Here is a 19222-nt window from a genome sequence, read left to right as displayed (position 1 = left end):
TTCAATATTTTGGCCAGCATGCAGCCAGCGGGTAAGGAAAGGGTGAATCAAACACCCGAAAACTCCGCCCATATGACCCAAAACCGGTCCCGCCAAATTCAGGTGACAGGTTCCCTTTAAGATTCTGTTTGCCTCATTGTAGTTCAAGGGAGTGGTCAGCACTGAACACTTTTATATACTGAGAACACAGCCTAAGACCTCATTGAGTTTTTTTTTTTTTTTTAAATAAATGAATCAGTTTCCATCACTGTTGGGTCAGTATTTTACTTTTAACCATTAGTGTCTCAGCAGTCATTTCCTCATATGCAAAAGAAACATTTCAAAGCTTCCTGCCCATTGAAAATGGACAGTTCATGGATTACCTATGGATGACATTTGTGTGTTGTCTGTGACTTTTAAGGACCTATAGAGTTGTATGGGCAACTTTGATCTTTGACTAGGATCAAAAACTGTAAATCTTCACAAAAACATAGATTTGAACAGCCCCATATTCAATAACTGATACATGTTTTAACCTTGTTAAAATTCCAGGTTTTAATCATGTGAAAAAAATCATACTAAGGGCTTGTTTTCACTTGCGAGGAACACGTCCGTGTCTCGCATGTGGAAACGAAGCTCTGGTGCCGGCACTGTGGAGCGGAGCGTGCGGCCGCATAGGAACACATGGAGCCGCACGCTCTGCTCCGGAGTGCCGGCGCCAGAACTTCGTTTCCACATGCGAGACACGGACGTGTTCCTCGCAAGTGAAAACAAGCCCTAAGAAGAAGAATTTCAGAGCTTTTTCCACCTTTAATGGCTCCTGAAGTCTTTTGGGTAAAAAGAAAGAAATAAAATGAGGTTTTAGAAATATGCACTCCCTGAAACTAATAGTTTGTTGAAGTACCTTTTGAATTTGAGAGCGTTTTTAGTAATTTGGGCAGGAGACTATGGCATATCTAGAATTGGAAATCTTTGCACATTCTTACTTGAAGTAGTCCTCCAAATTTGTCAGATTGCAGTGTTATCTCCTGTGTACACCGCTCTCCTCTGGTCACCCACAATTTTTACTTTGATTCAGGTCTACGCTCTGGCCGCACCATTCCAAATCTTTGATCTTCTTTCAAAGCCATACTTTTGATGATTTGGGGGCATGCTTTGACTTGTTGTGCTAAAAAGTAAAATCCCTCTTCATCTTAAATTTTGCAACAATTATTCATAATTTCCTTCACGTAGACTAAAGCCCCAGTTCTAGCTTCTGAAAAAAGCCCCAAAGCATAATGCAGTTTCCACCGTATTCAGTTGTTAGAATGGTGTTCTTTTGGTTATGTTCAATGATGGCTTTACGCCAAAAAGTTCAGCCTTGGTCCCATCCGATTATAGCATGTTTTTCCACGTACTATTAGTTGACATAGGTTTTGGCAAACATAGCTAGGCTTGAATTGTAAGAAAAGGCTTCTGTCTTGACGCCTCTCCCTCACACCTCTGGCCAGACATATGAAGAATACTGGAGTTTGTTGTTACATTCAGTACACAACCAAAACTTGCCACAAATTTCTGCAACTTCTTTAATGTTACTAAAGGTTTCTTGGCAGTCAGCTGTAGTAAGTTTCTTCTTGCCTTTTAATCAGTGTCTGAGGGATGTCCAATTCTACTTAATATATAAAATAAACTTAAAAGCCAGTGATGACCATGCCACACGGGAGATTAGGCGGAAAGGTGACTCAGGCAACATGTATCAGCTGCCAGGTTCCCTTTAAATGTGGGTGTAAAAAGTAGGGATGAGCAATGTGCTCTGTGAAACTCTGATAGCACTTTAGTATTTGGGTGCACGGACGTGCTCAGCACTTGGCCACGCCCCACATATTTGGCACCTGTTAACACAGCCAATGAGTATGTGCGAGCCCCTAATGCCATAGCCATCTTTGTAGTGACATTGCTCTGATTGGCCGGGTGTGTGACATCAGGGGTTTTAAAAAGACTGGCTACGCCAGGCTCAGCACACGGACGCCTTTGCACAGCTCTGACAGTTATCGGAGCGAGAGAGTGCTTGTCCATGCCTCGTGTGCACAGTAAAACGAATCGGTGTCCTCTAGTGTTGATACTGGTGCTGAAGCTGAACCATCATACGAACAGTCCTCGTAAGGCCTAGTTTTTTTGCTTCGCTGTTTCTATTAAATACAATCTACATTTAGCCTAGGGAGTAGGAGAGAGTGGCTGAATACGGTCTCTAGGCAGGGATAAGGGCTTTGCAGTCTGTTGCTAAATATATAGCTGCTGTTGACCACACTTTTTTTTTGGGGGGGGGGGGGAGGGGGGTGTAAAATTGACTATATTGTCATCTAGGTGTTTGAGGTTCATTTCCATGTTATAGAACACTGCAAAAAAGCATTGAAATTTTTTTCTGTATTCCATTACTCATCCATATACTAGTACCTGGTCTGTGGGATATTTCAGTGTTATACAATAGCCCAAAAAAGCGTTGAAAAATGTTTGTGTTCAATTACTCATTCATATGCTATTACTTGGTCTGTTGTACCTTTCGGTGTTCTAGAACAGTCCCAAAAAGTGTTGAAACATTTTTCTGTATTTAATTACTCATCTATAGACTATTATGTGATGACAGGCTCACTCTGAAAGCCTAGATTAGATCCGTATTTTTCCACACCCCCAGATGACAGCAGTAGATAGTGTTTTTAATGTTCAATATTTGATTGCGGCCCACCAGTTGCTGCCTATTATGGTTTAGGAATGACTGGAAGACCCTATTTATATTTTTTTTCCTGGTGCCACAACTAAACGTTCTTAATTTTTTTAATGAGGCGCTGCAGTAGGTGCTTTCAAGGGTAAATGAATGACCCTGCTTGTTATTATTGGCAGGCTTTGCACTGTGTGCAGAAATTTTATGAATGTAGGAGTACCACAACTACATTTTGTTCACAATATTCGAATGAGGCACTACAGTTAAAAATCCAATGAGAAAACAAGCAGAAATAATTTTCATAATTATCATTTGGTAATTAGCTAATCACAGTTGAATGCTTTATTTCCACCTTTTTTATAGTTATAGGTTTAGACTGATTAAATTATATTTTAATAGAAAACATTTTCTTTTACTTGCTGATGCTGGATCCATCTACTTTCAGCTTCATTGATTACTGTTCGGTCAGAGTATGAGTTTATTCTGAGCTAAGGGCAGAAACTTGTCCTGCTGTTTGGGACAAGACAAATGTTTTCCATGCTCAGCTTTAGCAAAGGCTTAATAGATTTAACAGGAGAGGATACAGTTTTATCTTCGGTAATACATATACTGCTCATGGAGGGCACTGTAATATGGCCTTGTGCATGATCCTTTATGCTGAAAGTTATTGATTCGCAACCCATGATAATGAGAACATGTTTTTCATCAAGCCCAGGCAGTTGTTTTCAAATGTCAAAGCCTCACTGTATCACATGATTGTATTTTCAGTCTAGGACACTAGTTATATTGTTGAGAAATTGTAATTGTGAAAGTGTTCTGCCAATACCCATAAATGAGGACTGCTGTGATTCACAGCCGCCTACTGGAGTCACTTCACACACTGGGTCATGTTCTTGGACAGTCATTCGTGCGCTCATCATCGACTGCCGATACCTCCCTTAATATACTATTCAATTGATGATCCTTGAATGTAAATATGTAAATTACTATTTTTTTCTTGGTAATCTACAAGCCTTGCAGTTACGAAATAATAAATCAGAACAACATTGATTCTGCTCATCTGCTTTGTACTGCAGCCCCCCTGGACTTCTACGTCCTTTAACCCCTTAGTGACACGGCCATACTTTTTAAAATCTGACCAGTGTCACTTTATGTGGTAATAACGCTGGAACGCTTCAACAAATCCCAGTGATTTTGAGATTGTTTTTTCAGGGCACATTATACTTAATGATAATGGTAAATTTAAGTTGATCTGTTTTGTGTTTATTTATAAAAAATATCAGAAATTTGACAAAAATGTAAAAAATTAGCAATTTTCCAACTTTGATTATCCCTTTAATCCATATAGTTATACCACACAAAAACATTAATAAATAACTTTTCCATCATTTCTGCTTTAAATCCGCACCATTTGTAAAATGTTATTTTATTTTGTTAGCATTGTAGGACCTTTAAAAATGTAGCAGCAATTTTTCATTTTTTCATGGAAATTGTTTTTTAGGGACTTATCCAGGTTTGAAGTGAATTCGGGGATCCTGTATATGGGAAAACTCCAAAAATTGATACTATTTTGAAAACCGCACCCCCTGTCATTCTGAAAACTGCTGTCAAGTAGTTTATTAACCCTTCAGGTGATTTTCGGGAATTAATACAAAGTGGCATGATAGAAATGAAAAAGTGTATTTTTACCACCTATATGTCGCTAACTTCTGAACAGGTCACTATAGCCGGCAGATGCTAAAGGCCCCGTCACACTTAGCGACGCTAAAGCGATCCCGACAACGATACGACCTGTCAGGGATGCGTCGCTGTGTGGTCGCTGGTGAGATGTCACACAGTGCGATCTCCCCAACGACGCAGCAGCGATGCAGCGACCTGTAGCGACCTGTACAACGATGTCACATGGCAGCTATTTCATGACGATTAACAGACCTCAATGAGGGACTCCTGTCAACGAGGTCGTTGGTAAGGTGTCAAACACAGCGATGTGTGCTACCCAGCGGGACCTCAACGATCAAAAAAAGGTCCAGGCCATTCCGACACGACCAGCGATCTCACAGCAGGGGCCTGGTCGCTGCTACGTGTCACACATAGCGAGATCGCTACTGAGGTCGCTGTTGCGTCACAAAACTTGTGACTCAGCAGCGATCTCGCTAGCGATCTCGCTATGTGTGACGGGGGCTTTAGTCCGTTATATGGCTGTGAACTGCCATGGCAAACATCAGGACCACACAATCATGATCTCAGGGTGCTGATGGGGATTAAGAAGGAGCCCCCACACTACTCCTTTAACCATTGACCATATGATATAGTCATTGACCGCAGCATCTAAGGGGCTAAATATGGATATGGACAGTGACAACACTGATCGTGGCTGATGCAGCAAGTTTTCAGCTATACTGTAGAGCCGACAGCTGCTGGATTGTCACCTGTATGGGGATACTATTCCCTTATATCTCAGGTCAGTAAAAAGATGTGTTGCGGGTCATTAAGGGGTTAGTCATTTTGTTTTTTGCTTTAAAAAGAATACCAGTACATATTCATTAAGTCTCTGTTCACATCTGCATTCTTCATATTAATTATTCTGCTCTGTTATATAAGCAGGACAGTGGAAATAACAATATTTTTTTGTTGGTTTACATTGTGAAAATAAATGTGTTACATTTTTGTTTATATAAGCAATGCTCACTAACAGGGTCAGACTACACGAGCTGTGACTATGCCTTTTAGGGTTCCCAAATAAAGCGCAGATCTGCTGTCAGATGATGTATTTGAAAGTTCCATAACCTCATCGTTGTCTATATGGGCAGCTCCATATAACCTCACATTGTCTAGGTAGGCAACTCTATACACAGTGGGTACGGAAAGTATTCAGACCCCTTTAAATGTTTCACTCTGTTTCATTGCAGGCATTTGGTGAATTCCAAAAAGTTCATTTTTTCCTCATTAATGTACACTCTGCACCCCATCTTGACTGAAAAAAAACAGAAATGTAGAACTTTTTGCATATTAAATAAGAAAAACTGAAATATCGCACAGTCATAAGTATTCAGACCCTTTGCTCAGTATTGAGTAGAAGCATCCTTTTGAGCTACTATGGCCATGAGTCATCTTGGGAAAGATGCAACAAGTTTTTCACACCTGGATTTGGGGATCCTCTGCCATTCTTCCTTGCAGATCCTCTCAGTTCTGTCAGGTTGGACGGTGAACATTGGTGGACAGCCATTTTCAGGTCTTTCCAGAGATGCTCAGTTGGGTTTAGGTCAGGGCTCTGGCTGGGCCAGTCAAGAATGGTCACAGAGTTGTTTTGAAGCTTGAAGCCACTCCTTTGTTATTTTAGCAGTGTGCTTCGGGTCATTGTCTTGTTGGAAGGTGAACCTTTGGCCAAGTCTGAGGTCCAGAGCACTCTGGAAGAGGTTTTCATCCAGGATATCTCTGTACTTGGCCGCATTCATATTTCCTACTTTAAAGGGAATCTGTCACCCCAAAATTCGCCTATAAGCTAAGGCCACCGGCATTAGGGGCTTATCTACATCATTCTGTAATGCTGTAGATAAGCCCCCGATGTAACCTGAAAGAGAAGAAAAACAGGTTATATTATACTCACCCAGGGACGGTCCCGGCGTGGTCCAGGTCCGGCGCCTCCCATCTTCTTACGATGATGTCCTCTTCTTTGCTTCTTGCGGCAGCTCCTGCGCAGCTGTACTTTGTCTACCCTGTTGAGGGCAGACCAAAGTACTGCAGTGCGCAGGCGCCGGGCCTCTCTGATCTTTCCCGGCGCCTGATGCTGGTGGCCTTAGCTTATAGGCAAATTTTGTGGTGACAGATTCTCTTTAATGAGAACAAAATTAATTTTGAATTTTCCAAATGTCTGAAATAAAACTTTAGAGAGTGTAAAAAGGAACCTGTTCAGACAGGAGGACTTATGAATAGTTAGAGAAAGACCGTAAGGCTATGTGCACACGTTGCGGATTAGCCTTAGGAATTTCTGGTGCGGATTCTGCCTCTCCTGGCAGAAAACGCAGCTGCGGATTTGCCGCGTTTTTTTGTGCGGATCCACAGCGTTTTTCGTTTGTTTTTGCTGCGTTTTTTTGTGTGGATTTACTGCGGTTTTTACCCCTGTGGATTTCTATAATGGAATGGGTACAAAAACGAAGTGACATGCTACTTCTTTTAATCCGCACCTTTTCCGCAACGTGTGCACAGCTTTTTTTTTTCTCATTGATTTACATTGTACTGTAAATCAATTGTGGATCTGCAGCGTTTCTGCAAAAAACGCTGCTGATCCACAGAGAATCCGCAACTTGTGCACATAGCCTTAGAGCGGATGCAAAGCGGAAGCACTGGAGGCGGAGCCAAGAGCGGGAGGCGGAGCCAAGAGCTGAAACCCATGAGGCGGAGCCAAGAGCTGGAGGTGGAGCCAAGAACAGAAACGCAGGAGGCGGAGCCAAGAGCAAAAACGCAGGAGGCGGAGCAGGCTTGAACTGTAAGGGGCAGAGCGGAGTCATAGAGTGCAGAGACAAGAGTAGGGCAAAGCCACACAGTGCAGAGACGAGCAAAGCAAGACAGAGTATAGAGCCGAGTGCAGAGCCGAAAGCAGAGCAAAACAGTGCAGAGCAAAGATATACAGAGTGCAGAGCAAAGCAAAACACAAAGTAGGATATAATTGGACACAGGAACAGGAATAGGCTAAGACAGTCAGGAACGGGACAACGCACAGATACAAGGACACAAGCCAGGGTACGATGCCCCTCTGGGTGGCAGACAAGGACGCAGCCGGGGTACAACACCCCTCTGGTTGGCAGACACAGGAGTCAGAACACAGGGGCCTGGCACCTCAGCAGCAAGGAACTGACTGAGGAAGTACGTTGCACAGGCCCCCACCTATGGGTGGGGAAGTCTTATGTACAGGAAGCGTCATGGTGATTGGCCGGGGGCACCTTAGGGAGGTGCACACAGTCTCAATAAGAAACAGGAGTTTCCGGCGCCGCCCCCCTTTGCACACAGACAGAGCATGCACAGAGTAAGCAGCAGACATGAGGCACACAGCATGGAGCCGGCAGCAGAGAGAAGTCACAACATGGTCCAGAGAAGGGAGTGAGTCTGTGTGTAAAGCAGATGGGGAATGGGAGGCCATGCAGTGATGCCGGCAGGGTTGTTACACACTGTCTGCGGCCATGGCTGATCAGTTTAGATTATTAATGATTGGTAGTTATTGTAGGATATAGCAATTCAAATCTAGGGGTTTAAATATAAATGAAATACAGGATCCCTTTAGCAAATTTTAATGTCAACTTTATTGACCCCTTTTCAATTTGAGATTTAAAAAGTCATGTTTTACTACATCCCTTATTGGACCTATTTACCCATTTGGATAATTGAAAGGGAACCTGTCACCCCCAAAATCGAGGGTGAGGTAAGCCCACCGGCATCAGGGGCTTATCTACAGAATTCTGTAATGCTGTAGCTAAGCCCCTGATTTATCCTGAAAGAGGTTAAGGTACCTTCACACATAACGATATCGTTAACGATATAGTTGCTTTTTGTGACGTAGCAACGATATCGTTAAGGAAATCGTTCTGTGTGACAGCGACCAACGATCAGGCCCCTGCTGGGAGATCGTTGGTTGCTGAGGAAAGTCCAGAACTTTATTTCGTCGCTGGACTCCCTGCAGACATCGCTGGATCGGCGTGTGTGACACCGATCCATCGATGTCTTCACTGGTAACCAGGGTAAACATCGGGTTACTAAGCGCAGGGCCACGCTTAGTAACCCGATGTTTACCCTGGTTACCAGCGTAAAAGTAAAAAAACCAAACACTACAGACTTACCTACCGCTGTCTGTCCCCGGCGCTGTGCTTCTCTGCACTCCTCCTGCACTGGCTGTGAGCGTCGGTCAGCCGGAAAGCAGAGCGGTGACGTCACCGCTCTGCTTTCCGGCCGCTGTGCTCACAGCCAGTGCAGAGAAGCACAGCGCCGGGGACAGACAGCGGTAGGTAAGTATGTAGTGTTTGTTTTTTTACTTTTACGCTGGTAACCAGGGTAAACATCGGGTTACTAAGCGCGGCCCTGCGCTTAGTAACCCGATGTTTACCCTGGTTACCCGGGGACCTCGGGATCGTTGGTCGCTGGAGAGCTGTCTGTGTGACAGCTCTCCAGCGACCAAACAGCGACGCTGCAGCGATCGACATCGTTGTCGGTATCGCTGCAGCGTCGCTGAGTGTGAAGGTACCTTTAGATTATACTCACCCGGGGCGGTCCCCGTTCTGTTCTGCTCCGATGTCACTTCTAATTATTACAATTAATTTATGGATATCTATAGTTTGATTTCTCTGCCAATGTGGATTGGATAGGTTGTTTCCGACATCTGGTGAGAATTTTATGTCAAAAGTCATTTTAGGAATATATTTAATTACAAAATTGGTGACTTGTTCAATACTTTTCACCCACTGTGTATAAAATCTCATTATTGTCTACATGGAAAGCTCCATAAAACCATGTTGATGTCTACCTGGGTAGCACATTAAAATCTCAATTGAGGGCTAAATGGGTAGCTTTTAAAGATTTTACTTGCCTGTATTCATGGCATACAGCATTTTACCTTGTGTGAGGCAAATGGCTCAATTACCAGAGCAAATAATGTACTTCTGTCTTTCATTGCCAAATTTTCTTGTAATTACAGTTTATAATCAGTTTTGTGAGTCACAGCAGCAGCTAGTCAGGTGTCTACAAGCTGGGATGCTGATTCGGTATTTGGAGGTCAGGGAAGTTTTAATATGACTTTAAATTATGGGGAACTTCCTAACCACCTCTAAGATTGGTGTTCAGTGTGACTTATCTGTACTGATCCTATAATGACTGCCATAAGACACTGACAAATTAGACATTTGGTTAAAATCAAACATGTGACCAGTTGTTATTAAAGGCAACTTCCTCTTTATATTGATAAATGAAAATAATTGGTGTATATGTATCATTGTCCTTATACCAATTTTGTGAGGTAAAGTTTAAAATTTTGGAGCATGCCATATTTCCAACTTTTGATTTTTTTTTGTACAGAACTTTGCAGAAGTGTTGGCAGCCTTGCCCAACCTGACAAATTGACTATGATTTCTGCCAGAAAGTAGTATTATTCATAGTATAATTCTACAAGTAGAGATGGGTGGACACCTGGATGTTCGGGTTCGGCCGAACAGTTACAAAAAGTTTGGATACCAGAACAGTACCCGGACCCCATTCACTTAAATGGGGGCCCGACCATCCAGTTTTTGCCACGCTGCCATGTGCGTGACAGCGCAGCACAAACTGCTTCTGATCAGCGGTGAAAGCATCCCCGTCGGAGAGCTGCGGTTCCCACACTGTCAAGAGACAGTGAGCTCGATGGGTAGGTAAGGGATATTGTTGTTTTTTATTTTTGTTTTATTACAGAAGACGGATTCGGTGGAATTAGGCGTTAGGTGAGTATAACTGTCTTTGTTATTTTTATTTCAAATAAAAGACTTTACTCCGGCTGTGTGTGAGAATACCAGTCCCCTCTGTCTGCTTTAGCAAGGCTGGATGGTAAAAATGGAGGGGACCCATGCCATTTTTTAAAAATGTATTTAAATAATTAATAAATATGATGTGGGGACCTCTCTATTCTTGATTGCCTACTTTGCTGAAGCTGACAGCTGAGAGTTGCAGCTCCTAGCTGTGAGTTTTGTCTGGCTGGTTATCAAAAATAAAGGGAAACTCATGCCGTTTTTTTTTTTATTATTTATTTATAGCGCAGGAGTCAGCTAATCAATACCCCCGTCAGCTGCTCCCGCTCTCACTGTTATTAGTTGCAGCAAGCATTGGATGATGGGAGCTGTAGTCCCATCAGCTGTCACCAGTGACCGGAAGTAAACTTTATACCTCCGATCACAGCTGAGCGCTCATGCTAACTTTTGACAGTGTGAGAACCGCGACTCTGACCAGCGGGGATGATTTCACCGCCAATCAGAAGCGGTGTTTGCCGCGCTGTCATGCACATGTCAACGTGACAAGCATACGGTGTTCGCGCCGCCGAACCAGAACAATAACACGGACTTTCCTGATGAAGTCCGTGTTCTATGTCCGTGCCCGAACAGTAGGTGTTCGGTATGGACGCCGAACTTTTACTGTACGGGTTCGCCCATCTCTGTCTATAAGCCCACGGCTCATGCATCTACGGAAACTCATTGCTCGTGCGTTTTTATTTTGCATCCACAGCAAGGAGGGAATATGCCTAATTTATTAAAAGGCGTGCACGTCCTGATATATAAATGCATCTTGGTTCATCGTGGTAGATCGGTCAGTCCTGATAAATTTGCCCCTGTAAGTTGTTCAATCGTGTAGTTTAGCAAAATAAAATGTCATTGATTATGTTCCCATGTAGCAAAAAATGCTGTGATTTTCCATCATTGAAATTCATTCAAAAAATAAATGGGAAAAAAATAATAAATAAAAAGAACCACGTTATATTTGCGGCATTTTGGATCAGTCTTTTTACAGATTTGATCTACACAATGCTGGAATAATCTGCGGTGTCCAATGATGTGGTGGATTTCTCCTTTTGCAGTGTAAGAGAGGAAACTTGTGAGAAGTCCACTGCATTTCCACAATGAAATTCACACAGTTTGGCCTTTGTGCCACTCTGGAATTTCCATTGTGAAAAGCCCACAGCGGATCAGTTTCATGGTGGATATACACTTATATTGGGTTGCTATGTTTAGTTTTTGTTTTTTTGCGGGAAAAGTTGAGCGACCCTTTTTTTTCCGGGGCCCCCATTATACTTTCCCTATTCCTCTTCTGTGTACATGGAACGTTTTACCATCCAGTAACTTGGGGAAGCTCAATGCAGTTTCTTGGAGAGTCTTATTGATATTTTACTGTACAAATAAGAATGAATTCAAAAGTTTGTATTACTGCAAATCGCAGCCAAAGAAAAAATCTTGCGACGTTCGTGTGCTTGACTTGATGGCGTGGTCAGACAGTACACACTTTTTATGCCAGAAATGAACCATTCTTCCAAGATCATTAAGCTTAAAGGTAAAAAGTGTTCGGTGACTGCTCCTAACCTTCTAGCTCTTACTAACTTGTGAAACCTCTGTGTACTAGCGCGCATCCTCCCCCCTTTCCGTTCCAAGGTCTCCATTTATAAGAACCTTGTGGCTAATAACTGTATGGAAAGTGTCTTCTCCCAGGAGAGGGATGCGAGCAGTGTGATGCTGCTGGGAGGGGAGGAAAGGGTGGAACAGTCGGAATACAGGAAACCATGTGGCAGGGTCACTTCATGGGCCCAGCTGATGTGAATGAGTGCATTGACAGAAGCGAATTAGTAAGGCTTGTAGAATCCTGTCACGAAAATGACTGTGAGAAATGCATTCGGGTCCCCATTTCTTCTTCCAGACTCTATCCAGAACTAGTCTTAAGCACTTCTCCTTTCATCTTGCAAGAAAATCCGTTGATTTCCTCTTTCGCCTGGATGAATCATAGTCTCCACATAAGGAGGCTTGGCATAAGTCTTCTGCTCCGAGGCGTGAGTGAAAATTCCTCCTTTTCTCACTACTTTGCTTGTGTCTTGTGCGCTCTGGAGGCACTGTGGGTAATACTGGCGCAGGAACAGCTGTGCCCCGCAGCTGTGTTCAGTGGCTCTCCTTCACAGTGCCACAAGTGATTGGATTGAGCGTCTTTCTGTTGTGGGAATATGAGTCAGGCATTGATGAATGCCAGGGCAGAGTGGAAAAGGCAAACCATGACGTCCTCAGAGGAGTGGCCTTTCTTGTCCTCCTGTGAAATGGGATTGGAAATAATGCACTTTTGAAAAAAAAGGAAGGGGGGGTCTCCTTAGACGGAATATGGAGAAGATTTTTTGAAGGGGCTGCTTCAGCAGTGTCTCGGATTTCACTTCCAAAACCGATCTTACCCTGGATGTGAGAGAGCCTTTACTGGATTTCTGTCTTCGTTCTTGTGTGCCTGTGAATGAGATGCTGAAGTCACGTCTAGACAAAAACTTGCATTTCATCTGGGATCTGGACTTTGTTTGCACGCTTGCCCCTCCGAGGTGGCCTTCTCTGGAGCAGCCGTAGTTTATTCACCCTGCCGGTGTTGTGTGCACTTTGTGTGATTAATGCATTTTATTTCGGTGGAGAAAATGTTGGCTCCATATCTTTGTTGGAAAAATTTTCTTGTCTAGGAAACCGGTGATGTTGTGATTCTTGGGTTTAGGAGAAGGAAAAGCTGGGGCAGTGGTCTGGCCAGGACAAAGTGGCTTTATTTCACTTCACTGCTTCTTCTTCACAACAAAAATGTACGAGAGGCATAAAAGACGGTACAGCCTGTGTAACATATCCAAGGTTGACCGCGCTGACCGCTCGGATGTGGTGCTCTTAAAGGTAATGCACACCTGTGTCTGTACTTATTCTAGATGCTTTTTTTTTGTATTTTTCCTAGATTATTTGTCACTCTTCGGTCCCCCCCACTTGTACAGTACATGATCTTTGTATATTGCCAAACTATGAATTGCTGGCAATACATGCAAGCAACATTATTGGATCTTGGTCCAGTCACGGACTGGCCGAGCGTCTCCCAACCCGAGTGTGGCTGTGTCAGAAATATATGAAGCGGTCATGCTCCAGTCGGAGACCCGCATCCAGTCCATGCATTGCTGGCCGTGATTGGACTGAGATCATGGATGTCCGCATGAGCCCTAGATCCAACTGTAGATATATCAGTTGTGATGTAAGTGGATCACTAGCCACAATAATGTCAAGGGTGTGATCTCATAAATGGGATTTACTTTGATCTATCACACAGTAGACTTGAATGGTTGTGCACAATAATTATTGACGATCATATTCTTAGTCTGTGTATGGTCAGCATAGCAGTAGACCTGGCCGCCGGTCTGTGCTTAGTGTTAGTGTTTACTAGTGAATTTATTCAGCTGTGTTCTGTAGCTTACATTTTTCTTCTTCACCTTTCATTTTGACACCATCAAGAAGCTTCATAGTTCTCTAAAGATTCCCCCCTATAAAGTTTTCTTATTGTAATGCTTTATTGCCCGTCTAAATTTAGCCCATCAGAAGACAATCCCTGCAGTCTGGGAATGTTGGTCTCATAACGGCTTTGTGAGAGCCTGGCAGTGCTATTGGCACAATACATACAGGGCAGTGCCGGCGGCCTGTCACATAAACCATATGCATAGGAAACTTGCTGTCATTTGTGGCATTTCAGAATAAGTATAATGCTTCTACTGTGTTTTCTGATGGTCTTTCATGGGTCTTAGCCTCTGATGTGCTTCTATTATGGTCATATTAGTGAATGACGGTCTGATAAGAAACCTGCTTTGCAGTGATATAATTCTTTTTCCTTCATCTTTAAAATAAACTTCTATATCAGACACAATAGGTGAAGATGTGCCCATCAAAAAGTCGCATTGGGAATGACTGGCAGTTGAGTTTTGTCTGAAATGTTTCATGTGACCTCCGTTCCCATCCGGATTTCAGTTCCTCATTAAGTTTCCCCATTCTGGAGATCTCGGAGAGAGATTTTCACGCACTTATAAAGCAGAATCTATCTGTGACGTGTGCGGTGTATAAATGGTCTACTGTGGAGGCAGAAAGGGGAGGAATGTCATCTGGAGGCCTACCTACATGACATGGCATAACTTAACCATAGGGCAACCCTTTTATAAGGTCATGCTCGCTGTAATGGCATTTCCTGAGGCTCCCACTGATTGGTTAAAGGAATACCACACCGAGCAATTTTGTCCAAGTAGCGGACAACCTATTTAAGACCAGAAACTGTACCAGTAGGCACACTAGGGCTAATTTCCTAGGAAGTCAATTACAGGTAACTTATCAGTATGTTTTTTGGCGTTTGTGAGGAAACTGGGGTACTCAAGAGAAACTAACACACGCACTAGTGGAACATATCAATTCCAGAACTGTAGAAAAAGACATGGACGCACATCCAAAAATCCTACGATGATCTATTGCTGCTAATCAAAAATTAACAAAACTGAACATGAGGTTTTTAGTTTAACATTCTAGTCAGGCTGTATGAGGTCCACTGCCACGTCACGGCGAACCTCTCAGTGGGTCCCTAGCCTAAAAGCTGCAGCGACGTGCACAGACCACCATCACAGCGACAATGCACCAGCAGGGCGGATGGCCTGGTGCCCCACAGCACCCATGCGGCATGGCTGAGACCCTATGACTCCAGACAACACCACCCACAGGCCAACCAGCACCAACACCAGGTGAATAGATGTGAAAAGCTCACCTTCCACAAGCTCTCAGCAATTCCATGTAGATGTTATCTTTGTCCTAGGTCAGATTGGAATCCTGGCTTCCAGTCTGAGTATTAGGTGTGAAAATCTTTATTTTGTTTTGTGCTGGATTATCAGATATTCTGGATATTGACAGCTGGAATAAAACAATTGTACTGTTTTATATGTATGAAGTGGGTACATAATCTACTGACGTATTTAACTCGCTTTGTAAATGTTTTCTGTCTTTCCAGATTAATAGAGATAACTGCTGTTCACTCACCCCATGTCCTCATCCAGTCCTTCTTGACTCAAAGCAGACAAATGACCCCAAAGGTACGTTTATTCTTTGTCCTATGGCATCAGCTTTGGAGAAGTGCAGAACTAGCTTTCCTTAGAGGGGTATTACTATTTTGAACATTTGACACATCCACTGATATGCTTTGAATGTATAGAAGATGCAGGTCCCAGTGGGGGACTCACATCTTGAAAACAGGGCCCTGACATGCAACTTTTAGTGCAAACGTGGTCGGAATTCCCATCCATTTATATGGGAATTCCCACCATGTCGCCACTGACAGCAGCAAGTGACTGGGCCCCTATCTTGGGATAGATCTGGGTCCTATTGGTAGGCTCCGCATCTATTACACTTATACAAGCCGTGAGGAGGGATATTAGCCGAGCCAGACCACTATCTACCCACGTCTGTTATGGTCTACCTGTCCCTCATCCGGGCAGAACAAGGTTTTTCTATGGTTGACTAGCTCCTCTGAAAGGGGTTATCCAGCCTTTAAAATTGCTGTTAAATCATTGGAGGTCTGAGACTCTGCACCCCTGCAGATCGGCTGTCCAGATGGTCCGTGGCGCTGTGCTTGCATTGCAGCATTTTCAAGGTTTAGCAAGGCTTGCAGGCTGGTTCCTTTGCCTGCGCCAGATTTTTGTTAATAGTGGGTCAATGTATTGAAGACTCAGTATCCATTGGCCCTGTGAATGAAGAGTATTCCAAAAGAATACTTTTTTTTTTTCTTTTTATTCTGTATTTTAAAGTGTATGCTGTGCTTTTCTACAGCGCCAAACCTTAAATACCTTTTAAATAGACTTTTAGTGCATAAAATGTACTTGGTGGTAAGAATTTATCCACTTGAGTCTGCTGTGTTCTCTATTGTTTAGTGCGTTTTACTATTGTGGTAACTCCATTGTTGAGTTCCTCCCTGTCACATAGGCCCCCGTGTCTGCCGCCATTTACTGTACGGCTCATTGTTATCCTGACCATTCCGGATCTTTCCTGTGTATTTTCCATAGGAGTGTCCTCTAGCAGATTGTTTAGGGGCTGTTTCTCTGACAGATGATGGGCACGCTATGTTTCTCTGTGATAAGGAATCTGGTAGTGTGAATGAAAACGTTATGTCGAGTGAGTGTGTGTCTGAACAGATGTAGCAGAGCTGTCAGTGTTAATCTTGGGTATGTACATGGTAAGGATTCTGCTGCAAATCTTATCCTGTCGGCAGGAAAAACGCTGCTATAATATACTTTTTTGCAGCATTGTTATTCCGATTTTAACATGCATTGTGTTGCAGATTTTCTCCACCATTTAGTATGGGTGAAATCTGCAACAAAAACGCTGAAAGAATTGACATGCGACAGATTTAAATCTGTATCAAATCTGCAAGGAATAAATAAGCCACGTGTGCATGAGACTTCAGGAATCTCATTCACTTTGCTGGTCTAGGAAAACCTTCACGTTTTGTGACAAAATTGTGTAGAAAAAAACGGCATAAATGTAATGTGTGCACAGACCCAAATTTATAGGTTTTTTTTTTCGCAACAAAACCTCCAAATTTAAAGTGAAAATAAATTTCTGTAAAGTGTAATTTTATCAAATAAACACTAAATATATATTTAAGCGGTTGTCCAAGAGTTTAAGCAATTAACGTACGGATTGTGAATTGTTAAAAAATTAATAAACAGCCATTACTCTCTAGTAAAATCTCCACTGCTCTAGTGCCAGTGCTCGACTGGTCCCCGCTGGCATTTACTGTCCTGCTGCTATCACGTATATTTTATGTATAGGATGGCCATAGTCAATTACTCAACTTAGTGGTAACTAAGTGGTAACTTGCATGAATGGCACAAGACCGCCTACGCCAGTGATCGGCTGCAGTGGTCATGCAGAAGTATAGCATGTTCCAGATAATTAAAAAAAAAAAAAAAAAAAACACCGAAAGTCTAATCATTGGTATCTTATTGTTGAGTGCTTAAATAGGTGAATATTGTGTATTTATATATCTGTTTTATCTATTTATTTGTGACACTGTAGAATGCAGTAAGTTTCTGGAAGAGACCCTTCATGCAGAGCAATCTCCTCCACACACACTGAAGAGGGATCTGGGGAGTGACTCTGGCTTGAGCTACACGGCCCCCGAACTACTGGATGAAATGATCTTTACCAAGGTGAGTTCTAGCAAATGCTTGTGCCAGAAGGTAAAAGTCCTAGTGATTTGTTGATGGCACACACAAAAAAGACTCAGCCAAACCAGATCTCCACTTTGCACTGATGAGGGGCAGTACCCCGAAACAGTGTCTGCAAATTGAGATTCTGGTTTGGCTATTATCCTAAGTCATGTGACAAGGCTTGGTAAAGGGTCGACATTGACTGTTAGGATTGCTACTTCCAATAGGTGGCACTAGAGTTCTAGTCCTCTTCCTCTCTGAAGAGAGCAATTTACAAAAAAGACTGGCATCCAAGTTGAGTTTTTATTTTCTTGAAGACAAAATGAGAGAGGAATAAAAAAGACACAATGTTTGACTGGGGAGCCAAGGCCCATTAATAATGATGCCTTTGGGGGGCCACTGCTCAACTGCGTTCAAATATTACATTACCCCTCATTCAGAAATACTTATATATAATACATTTCATTAAATGTATGATGAGATGAATAAGGTTGAGTGGTATTAAATTCTCCTTGAATTATACCAAAAAATCGTATTCTCCAGATTTCTTGCCTTACCGTTTAACTGCCCTGTAGCTCGCCGTCCAGCCTTCCTTACCTCTTCATTTCTCCTTCCCACATTCTGTGCATGCTCTTTGACCATGTCATTCCAGGCTGTGGCTTCTAACACGTCACTGTGCGCTGTCCACATTGGGCTCCATAACATTGCTTGTAGCCCAAGTTACGGCACGGCGCGCAGTGACGTTAGAAATCACAGCCTGGAGTGAAGTGACGAGAGAGGGTGCACGCGAACGGAAAGGATTGTTTGGTGGGACAGGTGAGCAGTGAGGCGATAATTTTATTTATTTTCTTACAACCTGTGTTTACTTGAGACTCCAGAGCGTTTCAATTTTCAGCAAATATTTTCTATACAAATCCAATTTACCTGTGCAATCTGCTTCACTTGGCAGATTCGATCATGTCTGCATGCTACTCTTGTCTGTACTCGACGAATCAAGTGTGTTGTGCCAGCTACTACTCGTCTAGGAAGGTGGGGGGCCACTCATGCGCAGGGGCCCACTGGGGGATTCACTCGGTCCCCAGTGGGCCAGTCCGAGCCTGGAGACACAAACATGTTAAGCCAATCAGGATTAATCATTAATGGGGGATTATTAAAGCAAGTGAGAGTACACTTAGGGTAATGAGGCATGAACAGATGAGAGCACTAATTTTCTGCAGAGTAAAGTTGTATTGACTATAAAAATCTTCACCGAAGTATTTTCTTTTTACAATAGTAACGCACCAGAGCCTAGACATCATGATATCATGTCTGATCTCCGGGTCCTCCTCCCTAAAGTCCCGCGCTCCTCTGTGTCTTGCCTGATGCAGACAACTTATTTATCTTGGCTCTATTTAGTCTGTGAGAAGCTAAAACGTTTTTTCTGTGATTTGTTGTGAACTCTTCTACTGTATAATAAGTTTGTCCATGTGTAAAGGTTTATTACTATGGCAGTATACAGCTGGTGTCCGCCGAGGCGCCCATCTTATAGGCAGAGATGGCTGGAGTGCTCCTCACAGACGGATGACTCCGGGTGAGATCACGTCCTGTTCTGTCTTAGACATTGTTTTTTTCATTACGGAGGATGACCTAGCACTCGGGCTTAGTAAGCGTGGAGTCAGACGTAGGCCGCAGTGCTGGCAGTAAGGCTTTGCACTGTACAAACCTATCAGGGTGAATTGCCATCTAAAACACTGTGCGGGGTGATCGGTCTACAGCAGCGTTGTAGGTGCACGTGGCTCCTCACATTGTGGAGCTAGTACCTGGTGCGTCAGTATATGTGATTC

At 43.1% G+C, this 19222-nt stretch overlaps 1 protein-coding gene across 7 annotated transcripts in view; it reads left to right on the top strand.

Annotated features, from left to right (window-relative positions):
* AKAP13 (A-kinase anchoring protein 13) overlaps positions 1–19222 on the top strand; it is a 303165-nt gene that overhangs the window by 198482 nt on the left and 85461 nt on the right. For all 7 annotated transcript variants that reach the window (XM_069766257.1, XM_069766253.1, XM_069766256.1 and 4 more), the window contains exons 9-10: positions 15203–15284; positions 17266–17399. In XM_069766257.1, coding sequence (XP_069622358.1) covers positions 15203–15284; positions 17266–17399 — 216 coding nt within the window. The remainder of the gene's footprint in view (positions 1–15202; positions 15285–17265; positions 17400–19222) is intronic.

Source organism: Ranitomeya imitator, chromosome 4, assembly GCF_032444005.1.
Source record: "Ranitomeya imitator isolate aRanImi1 chromosome 4, aRanImi1.pri, whole genome shotgun sequence".
NCBI classification, from domain to species: domain Eukaryota; kingdom Metazoa; phylum Chordata; class Amphibia; order Anura; family Dendrobatidae; genus Ranitomeya; species Ranitomeya imitator.
The sequence above is the reverse complement of the archived record's forward strand: the minus strand, read 5'-3'. Positions and strand labels throughout refer to the sequence as shown.